This window comes from Capra hircus, chromosome 22, assembly GCF_001704415.2.
Source record: "Capra hircus breed San Clemente chromosome 22, ASM170441v1, whole genome shotgun sequence".
Taxonomy (NCBI): Eukaryota; Metazoa; Chordata; class Mammalia; order Artiodactyla; family Bovidae; genus Capra; species Capra hircus.
In genome coordinates this window covers 51,500,042-51,514,461 of record NC_030829.1, presented here as the reverse complement: position 1 = coordinate 51,514,461, position 14,420 = coordinate 51,500,042, and the positions used below count along the sequence as shown (strand labels likewise).

The window sequence follows — 14,420 nt, the reverse complement described above, 5'->3', positions numbered from 1 at the left end:
ATGCATGCGCACACGCGTGCATGTACAAACACACCCCCACACACTCACTCTCTCTCTCTCTCACCAGGGGCCGGTACTCCACATCCTCTCGGAGCAGGCGGTTGTCATTCAGGGTGTATTTGGCTTTGCCGGTCACACTGTCTACTGGTCCTTTGTCCACTTGATGCTTAATTCCACGGAAAAGCATGTACAAAGGCTCCCCCACTGCGTCCTAGGGAAGCAGCAGGCAGTTAGGGCTCCCAGGGAGGGTGACAAGCACAGGGAAGGGACAGGCCACAAAAGACTAAAGGTGACTCAGGACGTGCTGGGCAGGGGCATGCGGGGCAAGAAGCTGTGCGGGTCAAAGTCCCGACCCTCCCCGGAGGGGAGCCTCATTTGCCTCTGCCTCGCTCACCCTCACAAAAGTGTACAGGCAGATGGACATCCAATTGGTGAGCAGCTTCTCCACTACGGTCTCTGTCCTGGGATGACAAGGAGGAGGGGAGGACAGAGTCAGCAGGTGGGGGGCGTGCAGGGCTGTGTATTTGGCAGACCCCAGACCTGGAGGGCCTGACTTAGGTCTTCGCTCCCGCTGTCCCCAGCCACCCGGCCTCGTGGCTGCCGGCGGACACACAGACCTGCGCAGCATCAACTTGGGATTCTTGGCCACATACTGGGCCACCAGGTCACTGAGCAGGGTGCGCAGGATGTCGGTGAAGTACTCCAGCTTTCCATGCAGCGCCACGGTGAGCAGAGATGCCACGTAGGCGCGGTCCCGGGCTGAGAAGGTGCGCTGGCTCTCCAGGGTGTGGATGAACTGGCACCAGGGAGAGGGGACAACGGGTGGGCAGGGAGGGCAGATTCAGAAACGGAGGGACTGAGAAGGGGCAGGGCCGGAGGGCTAGGGGGCTCCCTCCCCACCCCTAGAGGGTCGGGATGGAGGGGCCAGAGGAGCTGGCACCTTGGTCAAGAAGAGCTTGCTGTTGAGCAGGTTGGACAGCTGCCCCAGCCCCTGCTCCACGGTGGGGCGCCTGCTCTCAGGCACGCCCAGGTCCCGGTGCAAGGGCGACTCCTGGTGCCCTGGGAAGAAGACCCTCTCGGCATACACCTTGTAGTCGAGGAAGGGGATGCCGCTGCCCAGAAGGTCACTGGTGAGGTCGGTCATCTCGGTCATCAGGTCTGCAGAGCAGAAGAGGCAGGTGTGGGCACAGATCCCAGGAGACGGGAGCAGGCTGGGTGCGGAGCCCTGGGGCGTGGGGCCTGGGCAGCCTCACCTGTGAACTCCTTCTTGCAACGGTCCCGCACACTGCTCTCCAGGTTCTCCAGTTGGATCTGCACTTTCTTATAGTCCCTCAGGGCCTGCTTGCTCTTCCTCCTGCTCAGCACCAAGGTCAAGGCAGGGAAGGCCAGGGGAGGCCTGAGCCCTTGCAGGGTCCCACCAGGCCCGGGCCCATCCCAGTCTAACCCAGCCATGCCCAGCAAGCCAGGGTCTAGAATAATTCAACCTGTCCCATCCTAGGCAAGTCACTCCCACCCGTGACCCAGCCTAGCCTGGGATCAGTAAACTGTAACAGGGCCAAATCTGGTCCCTGGACGGCTTTTGTAAATAAAGATTTGTTGGAACACAGCCATACCTGTGTGTTTGTACACTGTCTGTAGCTATTGCCGGGCTGGAATGGCAGAGCTGAGCCACTGCTGCTGAGACCGCCTGGCCCACAAAGCCCAGAATAGTCTCCTGCCCTTTCTAGGAGGTGTTTGCCGACCGGTGGTCTAGTGTGCCCCTTCCCAATCCAACAACCCTGTCACCTGCCCAGACCAGCCACACCTGGCTATACTCACCTGTACATAAGGACGATGATGATGACACCCAGAGCCAGGAGAGAGGTGCCCACCCCCAAGCCCACCTGGGCTGCCAGGGGAAAAGCCACGGGGCTCTCGCCATCGTACTGCACGTGGCCCAGGGAGAAACGAAGGTTCCCCATCTGCACCTGCAAGGGGAGCCCCTTGTGAGCGCGAGTTCAGTGCACACCCAGGGCCCGCCCCAGCCCAGCACTTTGCCCGCTGACCGTGAACTCGGGCAAGGCGTCGGGCACCTCCCGGAGGGCATGGTGCCGGGGGAGGGGCTGCTCCATGGGAGGTTCGCAGTACAGGTGGTGCCGGGTCAGCGTCTTCACCACGCACGGGCCGTCCCCGATCAGGGCCACCACCTCCTCCTTGGACATCGCGAGGTCCAGATTCTCCCCCTGGAACACGGGGTCACCAATCGATCACTCAGAACTCTTCCCTAAAGGGAGGAGCTGATGGTCACTCAGATCGTATCTCCCCAAACGCGGGAAGGACGGTCCTGAGACCTACCCGCAGGAGCAGGGTTCATGGTGTCTCGGCCCTTCTTGCCCTGCACACGGGGCGACAACCCATGATGTTTCCCAAGCTGCCTCCTGACCTTTTCTGCCCCTCCCTATTCTCCTTCCTTTTCCTGGAAAAGTCTTAAACTTTTCCAGAGCTAAAAGTCTGGAGAATAGGACTTGCCTGGTGGTCCAGAGGATGGGAACCCACCTGCCAATGCAGGAGACATGGGTTTAATCCCCGGTCCAGGAAGATTCCACATGCCAAGGAGCAACTAAAGCCCGTGGACCACAGCTACTGAACCCCTGTGCCCCACGTGCCATGCAACAGGCGTGGGGGGGAGCTTGTGATGAGAGGCCCGAGCCCCACAACCACAAAGAGTGGCCCCCACTCTCTGCAACTGGTGGGGGCTTGCACAGAATAAAGAAGACCCAGCACAATCAAAAATGAATATAGGGACTTCCTGGTGGTCCAGTGGCTGAGACTCCGTGCTCCCAATGCCGGGGGCCCAGGTTCCATCCCTGATTGGGGAACTAGACCCCACATGCCACAACTAAGAATTCACATGTCGCAGCTAAAGAACCTGAATGCTGCGATGAAGACGGAAGATCCTGCCACGCCGCAACTGAGACCAAGTACAGTCAAATAAATTAATAAAGATTTTTGAAAAATAAATAAACATAAATAATGTTTTTAAAAAAGGATGCAATGATCTGTGGGGGAAAAAAAAAAGAGGAATCCACCTGCCAATGCAAGGGACATGAATTCAATCCCTGGTCTGGAAAGACTCCCCATGCCATGGAGCAGCTAAGCCCATGTGCCACAACTTCTGAACCCACGAGACCCAGAATCATGCAACAAGAGAAGCCGCTGCAATGAGAAGCCCGCGCACTCCAGCTAGAGAGTTAGCCCCCAACTGCTGCAACCAGAGAAATCCCACGCAGCAACAAAGACCCAGCACAGCCAAACAAACAAACAAACTTAAAGTCTGGAGAACATAAAGCTGGGGCCAAATCCTGCCCAGGAACCTCAAGAAGCAGAGCCCCTGTGGTGTCTGCTGGTTCACTGGGTGGGCGATGATGGGCTATCTGCCTATGGCCTTTCAGGGTCCCACCTACTGCCTGTGTCAGAACACGCACCAAGTACGTGTCTGCACGAGACAGGCTGCCAAGTGGCAATTAGCCCAGGCACCTGCTGTGCACCTGACCACCACAGCGTGTGCCAAGCCATTTACATATTGTTATTCAGACACCTGCCACAGAGCGTGTTAGGACCCAGGCCACGGGACCCAATCCAGGCACCCCACCACCAGCGCCCTCAGCAGCCGCCGGGTCCGTGTCCTGGCCCCTGCCCGGCTGTCGTGCTGTCTCTGCCGTACACAGCATTACTGCCCAGCAAGGTGAAGGGTGTTGGGGCCCCACCCAGTCCCATCTGAAGCAGTACCTCCACAGACAGCACACTCCCAGGCTTGTGCCGGAACGGTGCGCTGGGGTCCTCGGGGTTGAGGGGCTGCAGGGTGGGGTCGGGCTCATAGGAGAAGGGCGTGGGGTTCAGGGTCGCAAAGTCAAAGACCAGGTTGTCAAGGATAAATTCCACACGGACCCAGGGGTCCTCGGGCAGGCCTGGGAGGGCCGGCGTGCGGCACGTGATGAGCTGGGAAGAGTTCACGTGGCAAGGCTCCTCAAACTAGGGCAGAGGGAGGGAAGACGGGGAGGGACTGCTGAGAGCACATGCGGGGGGGGGGCCAGCAACGGGGGGCCACAGGCTCCACTGGTGCCCGCCCCCCCACGGCCGTTCAGGGCTGAGCTGGGTGACGGCGAGCCCGGTGCAGGCAGGAGACGCCCATGGGGGTCTTACATGAAGGCCGCCACAGGACACGCCGGGGAAGCATGCTGTCTCTGGGACCACGCGGCGCCTCCGCTCAAGCCCCTGGCCCGGCCTTGATGCGCTCGTGGCCACGGTCACGCGGATTCTTGGTGTCTGTACCACATCTAAATTCTGGCCACAGACCCGGATCTCACGGCCTCCACTGAAAACACAGCCCGGGGACCACTTCTGGCTCATGGGAAACTCAGGCGCAGCCCAGGCCCCAGTGTTAGGTCAGCCCCAACCCAAACCCAAAGAAGGGGGTGACCGAGGACCAGATGGTTAGATGGCATCACCAACTCAGGGGACATGAGTTCGAGCAAGCTCTGAGAGATGGTGAAGGACAGGGAAGCCTGGCGTGCTGCAGTCCATGGGGTCGCAAAGAGTCAGACACAACTGAGTGACTGAACAACGTACCCAAAGCCCCACGACCCCTCTCCCCACCAGCACCGTGGGCGCTGAAGCCCCTACCAGAGCCCTACAAAGCCCCATGGACTAGAGCCGCAAAGACCTCGCTGCCACGTGCTACGCAGCCGTGCCCTTGGCCCAGCACCTGAGGAAGCTCTTGGTGGGACTGGCAGACGTGACATTGGGGTCCGACGTGTACTCGAACTGGCTGTGCTGAAGCCTCCGCTCGGCGGCCCCAAACCACACAGCCACGGGGAGCGTGGCAGGCGTGGGGTGTGGGCTGGTCTCGCATTGCAGCTGCTCAGCCTGCTGCTCCAGCAGCCTGGGGAAGGGAGGGAGCAGTGGGAGGAGAGCCAGGCCAAAGGGGGCATCGGAGCGGGGAGGGGCATTGCAGGACACAGACCCGCTCGGGCCTCAGCTCACTCCCCTTCGGTGCTGACTGCCATCTCCATGGGTGACCCTGGAAGCTGCAGGCCACCAGCCCTGCCCCTCAGCAACCCCGCATCAGGAGTGGCTGGCTGCTTCCTGACTCGGTCCCCATCCCCCTTTCTCTTCTCCCCAGCGGGCCACCCCCTCCATCTTCTCCCCGGGGCACAAGGATGGTTGCAGGATGAGGAAGCGGCCCTCACAGGTGACAAGGCTGGTCGCCCACCACCACTCGGATGTCCTCCAGCCGCCCGGTCAGAAGCTTGGAGCCGTGCAGGGTGAGGCTGGTACCCCCAGCTCTGGGGCCTCGGGCTGGGAAGACGGACTGCACCTTGGGGTCCTGTGGGAAGGGGAAAGGGAGAAACAGTCAGGCCTGAGGCCAGAAACAGGGAGGCAGAGGGAGCCAGACGTAGACCAGACGGCCCTGGGGTGGGGAGCCCCAAAGGCGAACCAGGGGGCTGGAAGGAGCCGCGTGAGGGGGCGGGGACCGGGCAGCCAGGCACCTGGTAGGCAAAGTCAAGCTCTGAGACGCCGCGTCCTCTTCCTGGTACCTCCACCGTCACGGTGCCTGCCACCTCCTCCCTGCTGGCCCCGGTGATACACACGAGGCTGTGGGCACAGGGCAAGCTGAGGTGCTGGGCCACACTGAGGACCCCTCAAACAGACCCGGCTGCCCCCTCCCTGGCCCACTACATCAGGTGGTCACCCTGTTCCCGATACTGACAGATTCTCTTGCTTTGGAATGAATTCCTTAACAGCTTGCCAGGAGGCTCTGCCATCTAAGAATTAATATTCGTGGTTCGATCCTTCAAGTCCAACCCCAGACCTCCACTGACGAGAAGTATTTCTCTCTCCGTGGGGCACAGATTTACCAAGGGACCCTGTAATGCTGGGGGCCGGGGTGAGCTGAGAGTTGAGTGGACCTGACTGGTGACTTTCACCATGGCACACAACACCAGTTACAAGGTGGTGATACCTTGGGACTTCCCTGGTGGTCTAGAGGTAAAGAATCTGCCTTGCAATGGAGGGGATGCCGGTTCGATCCCTGGTTGGGGAACTGAGATCTCACAAGTCTCAGAGCAACTAAACCCATGCACCGCAACTACAGGAGTCCATGAGTTCATGTACCACAGTGAAAGATTCCCAACGCAGCTAAATAAATGTGTGTGTGTGTGTGTGTCTGTGTATGTGTGTGTGTGAGTGTTAGCACTCAGTCGTGTCCAAATCTTTGTGACCCCATGGACTGCAGCTCACCAGGCTCCTCTGACTATGGAATTCTCGAGGCAAGAATACTGGAGTGGGTTGCCATGACCTCCTCCAGGGATCTTTCCAACCCAGGGACCAAACCCACAATTCCGGCATTGCAGACAGATTCTTTACCATCTGAGTCACTAGGGAAGCCTGTATGTATGTGTGCATATATATACATATATTAAAAAAAAAAAACACCAAGGTGATATAAACTTGACTCCCCCCCAAAAAACTTCTGAATGCCTCTAGTCAGGTCTGGGGTTGGACGTGAAGCGAAAGTGTTAGTTCTCAGCCAGGAAACAGAAGCTCGGAGCCAATCACTCTCCAGAATGAGAAGCCTGCAGTGGCTGGACTCTGACATCTTCACGGTCACTGCAAACACCCCCAGGGAACAGAACCACCGAGGTGTAAACTCCCCGGGAGAGGCTTCCGTTGGAATGCATTTTGATCACTTTGTACGTCAGTTCAGAAATGACTTTAGTCTCACAGTTCTAGGATCATTAACAGTCACCCCAAGCCGTTAGTCATAGTACATTTAGTACGTTCCGGTGGCAAGGACAAGCTCTAGGAAAAGCTTGTTGCAAATCAGACCACGGGGCCTACAGATGCAGACCTCTGCAGGAAGTGGGGGAGGTGGTCTGAGGATCTGCCCTGGGGATTTTGGACCCACTCGCCAGGTAACCCTGACATCCAGTGGGTTGGGGACCTGCATTTTAGAGATGTCTCCTTGGCCTCGTTCTGTGTGTGCTTCTGGGACCCTGTAACTATCAGCCTGTAAGCCACAAGCTCCGGGAAGGTGGCAGGGGTCCCGGAGCCTGACGCTCAGCACGTGTGTCACAAGTCAACCTTCCCACTGAGGAGCCCGCCAGGGGCAGTGCTTGGGGAAGAAGTGCCAGAGGGCGGGAAGGTCAGCCCCAGAGCACAGCTGTCTGGGATCCAAGGCGCCTGTTGCCACAACTACGTCCATAGTCACTTGGAAAGCCAGCTAAGCACACCGAGGCTGAGCCGGGAAGCAGAGCCGCCTGTAAGCTCTGGGCAGGGACTGGGCTGCAGGCCAGGAAACTGCAGCTTCATGCACCAAGCCAAGGCCTCCACAACAACTCCAGCCCTAAGATGCTATGACCAGAGCCAAGGAAAGCAGGGAGAGGGGCGCGCAGACGAGCCGCGGGTGCATGGCGCTCAGCCGAAAAGCCAGCTGCCTAGACCACGGGGTGTCCCTTGCTCCTCCCAATGCAGCCCGCTCACCTGCTGGACACCTCGTACTCCTGGGCATCCACAGCACAGGGCACTCCAGCCACTCTGACCGTGTCCTGCACGTCCTGCACGTGCTGGCCCAGGTTGGAGCCCCTGATGGTGACCCGGGTGCCACCGTCTACAGGCCCAGTCAGTGGCTCCACCTGTTCCGGGACAGGGACTGGTCACCTCCACTCACCTGGTGACCCCTGGCAGCCTGGAGAGACAGCCCAGCCTCTTCCACCTCTCCACCCCATGAACCCACAGCAGCCCCACCCCGTCGAAGGGATGCGCCAGTACTTCAACTCACCGAGTGGATGACGGGTGCTGGGCACTGGGTGACCACAGCCTCAGCCTCGCCGCAGGCCTCCCGGGCCATGCACTGGGGGCGCTCCCCCTTGCACCAGACGCAGCCGTACTGGGGCAGGGCGGTTTGGCAGCGGCTGCAGTCCTCGTGGCCCACAGAACAGTCATAAAGCACCACTGCGGGGTGGAGAGAAGAGAGTGACAGGCAGGCCGGGAACAGCCCTGTTGCCTCCAGCCAGTCCCCGCAGCCCCAAGTGGCTCACCGTGTAGCCCATCCACGCTGTCCACACGCAGACGGCCGGCCCGGCGCAAGAACAGCCCCACGCGGAGCTCTGGCTGCAGAGCCTCGTAGCTGAGCTAGAGAAACAGGAGTGGGGTCAGAGCCTGGGGTTAGGGGAGCCACTGGGCCTGGGGAGAGGGTAGCCAGAGAAAGGACCAGTGTCTGTTCCCTTTGTGGGAACATGAAGCTGAAAGTCATAGGTAGGGTACAGGATCCCCTGGGGCACAGGGTCAGAGCTGAACCCCTGGGGCACAGGGTCAAAGGTCAGAGCTGGGGTATAGAACTCCCCGGGACACAGGGTCAGAGCTGAGGTACAGGATCCCCCAGGGCACAGGGTCAGAGCAGAACCCACAGTGCACAGGGTCAGAGGTCAGAGTAGGACCCCTGGGCACAGGGTCAGAGGCCAGAGAAGAACCCTCGGAACACAGGGTCAGAGCTGAGGTACAGGATCCCCTGGGCACAGGGTCAGTGCAGAACCCCTGGGGCACAGGGTTAGAGGTCAAAGCTGGGGTATAGGATCGCCCGGGGCACAGGGTCAGAGGTCAGAGCTGAGGTACAGGATCCCCTGGGGCACAGGGTTAGAGCAGAACCCCTGGGGCACAGGGTCAGAGGTCAGAATAGGACCCCTGGGCACAGGGTCAGAGAAGAATCCCCGGAGCACAGGGTCAGAGGTCATAGCTGAGGTACAGGATTCCCCTGGGGGCACAGGGTCAGAGCAGAACCCCTGGGGCACAGGGTCAGAAGTCAGAGAAGAACCCCTGGGCACAGGGTCAGAGGTCAGAGAAGAACCCTCGGAGCACAGGGTCAGAGGTCAGAGCTGGGATACAGGACACCCTGGGGCACAGGGTCAGAACAGCCCCTGGGGGACAGGGTCAGAGGTCAGAGCTGGGGTACCAGGACTCCCTCGGGGTCACATGGTTGGAGAGTGGGCTGGGCTGAGCGTGGTGCAGCCAGCGAGCTCGGTAGCCGACCTGCAGCCAGCCTGCAGCCAGTACCCAGGACTCGGGGGTGTACCTGGTGCGGCCGGCACGTGACGTGGCACCGGGTATCTGGAGGCGGCTCACACTCAACCCGGGCCTCAACCACCACCTCCCGGCCCTCCAGCTCCATCACACACTCGTGGTCTCCTGGGCTGTCCTGGGGGCAAAGGACACGGCGGTGGGGGCAGCCTCAGGAGCCGGGCCTGGTGAGCCCCACGGGGCCCCCAGCACGGTCCCTGGGCTGGGATCGAGACCTGAGGTCACGTTTTCCCTTCCTCCCCGGGACTTGTGTCAGGTTCACGGACAGCCAAGGAGGCCACTGCTTCCTCCTCTGCTGGCTCAGACAGTAAAGAATCTGCCTGCACTCCCGCCATGACAGCCACTGAAGAACAACAGCCGAGGCTCTGCGCTCCCCGGGGATGTGCGCCTCAACAAGGGCCGCAAGGCGGCCATGGACGTGAGCAAGCCAAGGCTCTGTGCTCCCCGGGGCCGTGGGCCTCAACAAGGGCCGCAAGGCAGCCACGGACGCGAGTAAGCCAAGGCTATGCGCTCCTCGGGGCCATGGGCCTCAACACAGGTTGCAAGGCGGCCACGGACGTGAGCAAGCCGAGGCTCTGCACTCCCCGGGGCCGTGGGCCTCAACACAGGCCGCAAGGTGGCCACAGACTCAAGCAAGCCGAGGCTCTGCACTCCCCGGGGACGTGAGCCTCAACAAGGACCACAAGGGCCACGGACACAAGCAAGCCAAGGCTCTGCGCTCCCCGGGACCATGGGCCTCAACAGGGGCCCCAAGGCGACCAAAGACGTGAGCAAGCCGAGGCTCTGCGCTCCCCGGGGCCGTGGGCCTCAACAAGGGCAACAAGGGCCACAAGGGCCACGGATGCGAGCAAGCCAAGGCTCTGTACTCCCTGGAGCCGTGGGCCTCAACAAGGGCCCCAAGGTGACCAAGGACGCGAGCAACCCGAGGCATGTTGCCGCCGCTGCAGGCGCCTCACCAAACACACCAAGTTCGTGCGGAACACGACCTGCGAGGCGTGTGGTTTCGCCCCTTATGAATGGTGGGCCAGAGAGCTGCTCACTGTCTCCAAGGACAAGGGGCCCCTCAAGTTGATCAAGAAAAGGGTGGGGACTCGCATCCATGCTAAGATGAAGAGAGGAGCTGAGCGACGTCCCAGCCACCATGAGGAAAGCGGCAGCCAAGAAGGACTGAAACTTTCCCCTCCGTGCACAGTAAACCTTTCCAGAAAAAGAGAAAAGGATCTGACTGCAATGCCATAGACCTAGGTTCAATCCCTGGGTGGGAAGATCCCCTGGAGAAGGAAATGGCAACCCACTCCAGTATTCTCGCCTGGGAAATTCCATGGACAAAGGAAGGTGGAGGGTTGAAGTCCACGGGGTTGCAAAGAGTCAGCCACGACTGAGTAACTCACATACAGACACACACACACACACACACAGGAGGCCACGGTGACACCCCCACACGGGCCACACGCACCTGGAAGAGGCGCAGGTTCCGGCCCAGCAGTAGCACTTCTCGCCGCACGTGGACGGGCATCAGGCTGGAGCCCTGCACGCTCTCCACACAAGGGCAGGAGGCTGCCCCCCAGGTCACTTCCTCCTGCGGCCCCAAGAGCAAGGCAGTCTATGGCACCCACCCACCATCACAGCACCCCCTCCTCAGGCAGAACCCCAGGGGGCCTGGGTCAGTGCTGGGCGGCACACCCCACCCTCCACCCCATCCCTCGCCGGCAGAATCACAAGATGGGCCCCCATCCCCTCCCTTGAGGCCCCCTTCCTGGGCCGGGTCTCACCAGCTCCCCGAGCCCAGGGGTGTCGTACTGGTAGTCCAAGCTGGACAGGAGGATGAGCGGGGCGGGAGGGCCCTCGTGCTCAGCGGAGTCTCCATCACCTGAGAGGAGGCTGGAAGTGGACAAGGCGGGCGTATCACCCCCCGTCCACTCGTCCGCCTCGGGCAGCTCGCCGCCTTCTCTCATGAGCCAGTCCAGAGCGGGCTTCGTGGAGCCAGCGGCCCCTGGGAAAGTGGTGGCAGGGGCAGAGCCGGGGGGGTGGTCCCGGGGGCCCGCCAAGGGGGGGGCCTCGGGGCCAGGCTCCACAGGGGCGGGGGCCAGGGCTGCTGCCTCGGAGGGTAGTGGGTGCGAGGCTGGCTGGTCCTCGGGGGTGGCCAGGGGTCCTAAGGCCGAGGGAGTGAGCACGGCGGGTCCAGGCGTGCTCTGGGGGCTGGACGGGGCAGGAGGAGGGTCCCCAGGGAGAGGCAACTCTGTTGGAGCCGAGGCAGGGGTGGGGCCAGTTCCTGCCCATGGGCCCCAGGGGCTGAATGGGGAAGGCCTGGCCCCGGGGGGGACATCGGAGGCTACGGAAGGAGTGTCCACAGGCAGGGTGTCAGGGGTGGGAGTGACCATGGCCTGGGGGGCTGTGGGTGGGAAGGAGGTGGGTGCATCTCGGGCAGGAGGGGCCGGGGAGAGAAGCGGGCTCTGGAGGGGGAGGCAGAGAGGGACAGGAAGGGACAGGAAGGGCCACTCAGCAGGCAGGCGCGGGAGCAGGCAGCAGGCAGGCAAAGGGTATGTTAAAAGGAAAGGAGACCAAGGAGAAGAGAGACAAAAACAGCCCATTAATTCTCCAGAGGGGATGGGAGGGGGTGGGGGGCAGGCTCTGGGGGCGTCTGTGCCGAGGCGGGCCGCAAGGCCCAGACCTCTCCTGCCTCTCAGCCGCTAACGGCCTCTCCCGAAACAGGTGGGATGCTGACAGCCATCCTCCGGGGAGCGGGTCCCACACGGCAGCTCAGGTGCTCGTAACGGAGCACAGGGGCAGGCAGACACACAGGCCCAGGCCACCAGAGAAACCCTCACGAGGGGCACCGCTGTGCCCCACCCCGCCCTCCCCCCCGGACCCAGCAAGGTGACGGGCTCACCTGTCGGCCGACCACCATGGGCCCGGCATCACACGAGGCCTTGTGCGTGCAGAGGTGCTGCCAGACACACCAGTTACACCCCCAGTGGCTGCTCACGCAGGCCTGGCACCTGCACAGAGCACACTCATGGGGGCGCGGGGGCACCACGGGGCAGCCCGGGGTGGGGGAAGCACCGGGGGTCGGGGTGAGAACTCACGGCGCCGACGGGCGGAGCAAGGTGACGGCCACGCAGTCGTAGAAGGAGAGGGCAGCCTCGGCAATCATGACGGCGCCAAACCTGAGCTCCATGCTCACGGACACGTGGTCTGCAGAGAGGGGAGGGGCTGGGCTGAGAACAGGGGAGGGGCACACAGATCCCAAGACCACACCGGGTTTGGGATCAGCACTCCAAAGGTCAGGAACACAGTCCACAGGGTAGGAAAGAGGGACTTGAGGGGACCCGGGAGCAGATGGAGGATGCAGAGAAAGGTACCACTCTGGCGTCCTTTGCCTGCATTCACACCTCATCCCCATCACACCCCTTGGAGCAAAATGGGAAGATGGCGGGGCTCCTTCTCTCACCCACCGGCTCCTCTTGGCAGCTCTGGGGCCTCGCTAGGGTCCGGGGAGGGGCACATCACCCCAGAATTGGTCAGCAGGGCGGGACTCTGGGATTCCCCGAAGTGGCAGGAGTAAGACTCCCCTGGCCACAGTGGGGGCAGGTCAGGTACCGACAAGAAAACCTGCCAAGAAAGGCCGGAACACCATTGGAGCCCCAGGGCAGCAGATCAGGCTCCATGTACAGGCGCCTGCTGTAGGCAGGCACCTGCGGCCACTAGCCCCCAGGAGTCACAGGCACCCTTCCCAGCCTGGGTTAGTAACAGGGCCCCGCCTGCTCTGGTCTTCACCTCCCTCCTCTCCTCACGGCTGATGTTGGCAGGACTCAGTGCTGCCACGCGCAGACATCCCAGCTCAGGATGGAAGCTCCACAGCCACCGCTCTGAGCCCCGGCCCCGAGAGCACTCGGAACGGCGACTGCACCTGGACGAGAAGGACCAGTGTCCACCTGTGACCCTCGGGGGGCCACTGGCAGTTCTCGGGGCAGGGATACATGCAATCCTAGGGACCTGGGCAAGATCCTCAAAGGGGCCATGACATGCCTGGCAAGTCAGGGTGGAGGATGAGACTGGCACATCCAGGGGTCAAAGGTGGAGAGTCAAGGGCCAAGGACTGGGAATCCCGGAGACAGGGCAAGTGGGTAGGAGCATTGCAAGCAGGAGGCTGGGGGTGGGGTGGGGATGATGCGGAGGGGCACTGACCTGCCGAGGAGCACACACCATCCACAGTATGGGTCCCTGTGAGCCAGGCAGGACACACAGTCCAGGTGCTGAGCACAGGAGGCCACGGGAACCTTGAGAAGCTACAGCAGCAAAGAAGACTTGAGGCCAGCGACCCAAGTGCCAGCAGCTCACCCACGTACGGGGCCCCGGTTCCCTCAAAGGCCCTCCCAGCAGCCACGCCCTCCCTGGCTGATGCCTGGCACTCACCGTGCTCTGGGTCATGACATACAGGTGCCTGAAGGCCCCATCAAAGATGAGGTCTCTGCTCACCGCAGACCCCTGCTGGACGATCTGGGTGGAGTACGGATGGCCATCGCTCCCTGGGCCCAAGTAGGCCTGAGATCAGAGACCACAGGACCTGAGGCCCAAGGCCCACCCTGCTTCCCCCAGTAAAGCAATTTACAGGTAGAATCTCCTCCTAGGCAGTACAAGTCATTACCACCCAGCCCCGGGGTGGGAGTAGGGGTATCACGGGTAAACGCCATTCGGCCCCAGAAAGAGGAACACAGGTCATCTCCCCCAGCCTGGGGCCAGAGATACATAGTAGATCTCACATCGCAGCCCCAGGGGGTCCCAGGCATAGCTCTGCCCAGGCTGGGTCCCCAGCAGCCCGTCCCTTCCAGATCTGAGGCAGGGGCCAGTACCTCCTGTGGACTCACCCTATGCAGCTGCCCTTGACTGTCGCCCAGAAAAGCAATGGTGTGTCCATCTTCCACGGTGATCGCCACGGCTGTTAGCTGGACCCCCGGCCACTCCAGAACCGGCGTGGCTTCCAGGGGGACACGGCTGGCCATGGGGCTGGGTGTGTGGTCTGAGCCACAGGGATACGCATCCAGAGTGTCCTGCAGACAGCCAGAAGCCCAAGTTAAGCCCTCCCCAGATCCCCTCCATCCTCCCTAAACAACCCCATCCCCTCTCCCAGCATCTCTGCCAGTCCTTGGCTCTCCCGTAGCCACATCCCTGGTCCTGCCTCAGTGGCTTCCTTCCACAGTCTATAGCAGCTCCATCACCTCCTGTGATCCCCACATGTCTGGGGGCCCCCCTTTCTCCCATCCCTGGCCTGGGAGCTGCTTCCTCCAGTTCATGCACAAGCCTTC

General features: G+C 61.6%; 1 protein-coding gene and 1 pseudogene across 7 annotated transcripts in view; one reads left to right on the top strand and one right to left on the bottom strand.

Moving 5' to 3' along the window:
• The window catches only part of PLXNB1 (plexin B1), a 30,035-nt gene that overhangs the window by 8,323 nt on the left and 7,292 nt on the right, over nucleotides 1-14,420 (bottom strand). For all 7 annotated transcript variants that reach the window (XM_018067245.1, XM_018067250.1, XM_018067248.1 and 4 more), the window contains 25 exons: nucleotides 13,983-14,165; nucleotides 13,531-13,659; nucleotides 13,303-13,403; nucleotides 12,892-13,024; nucleotides 12,570-12,726; nucleotides 12,201-12,309; nucleotides 12,005-12,113; nucleotides 10,887-11,567; nucleotides 10,571-10,693; nucleotides 9,110-9,232; nucleotides 8,079-8,172; nucleotides 7,820-7,992; nucleotides 7,522-7,673; nucleotides 5,529-5,634; nucleotides 5,229-5,365; nucleotides 4,745-4,921; nucleotides 4,183-4,354; nucleotides 3,769-4,011; nucleotides 2,046-2,222; nucleotides 1,819-1,967; nucleotides 1,254-1,354; nucleotides 941-1,158; nucleotides 618-796; nucleotides 395-461; nucleotides 65-211 (listed from right to left, as the gene is read on the bottom strand). In XM_018067245.1, coding sequence (XP_017922734.1) covers nucleotides 65-211; nucleotides 395-461; nucleotides 618-796; nucleotides 941-1,158; nucleotides 1,254-1,354; nucleotides 1,819-1,967; nucleotides 2,046-2,222; nucleotides 3,769-4,011; nucleotides 4,183-4,354; nucleotides 4,745-4,921; nucleotides 5,229-5,365; nucleotides 5,529-5,634; nucleotides 7,522-7,673; nucleotides 7,820-7,992; nucleotides 8,079-8,172; nucleotides 9,110-9,232; nucleotides 10,571-10,693; nucleotides 10,887-11,567; nucleotides 12,005-12,113; nucleotides 12,201-12,309; nucleotides 12,570-12,726; nucleotides 12,892-13,024; nucleotides 13,303-13,403; nucleotides 13,531-13,659; nucleotides 13,983-14,165 — 4,140 coding nt within the window. The remainder of the gene's footprint in view (nucleotides 1-64; nucleotides 212-394; nucleotides 462-617; nucleotides 797-940; nucleotides 1,159-1,253; nucleotides 1,355-1,818; nucleotides 1,968-2,045; nucleotides 2,223-3,768; nucleotides 4,012-4,182; nucleotides 4,355-4,744; nucleotides 4,922-5,228; nucleotides 5,366-5,528; nucleotides 5,635-7,521; nucleotides 7,674-7,819; nucleotides 7,993-8,078; nucleotides 8,173-9,109; nucleotides 9,233-10,570; nucleotides 10,694-10,886; nucleotides 11,568-12,004; nucleotides 12,114-12,200; nucleotides 12,310-12,569; nucleotides 12,727-12,891; nucleotides 13,025-13,302; nucleotides 13,404-13,530; nucleotides 13,660-13,982; nucleotides 14,166-14,420) is intronic.
• LOC106503454 lies at nucleotides 9,244-10,326 on the top strand (annotated as a pseudogene).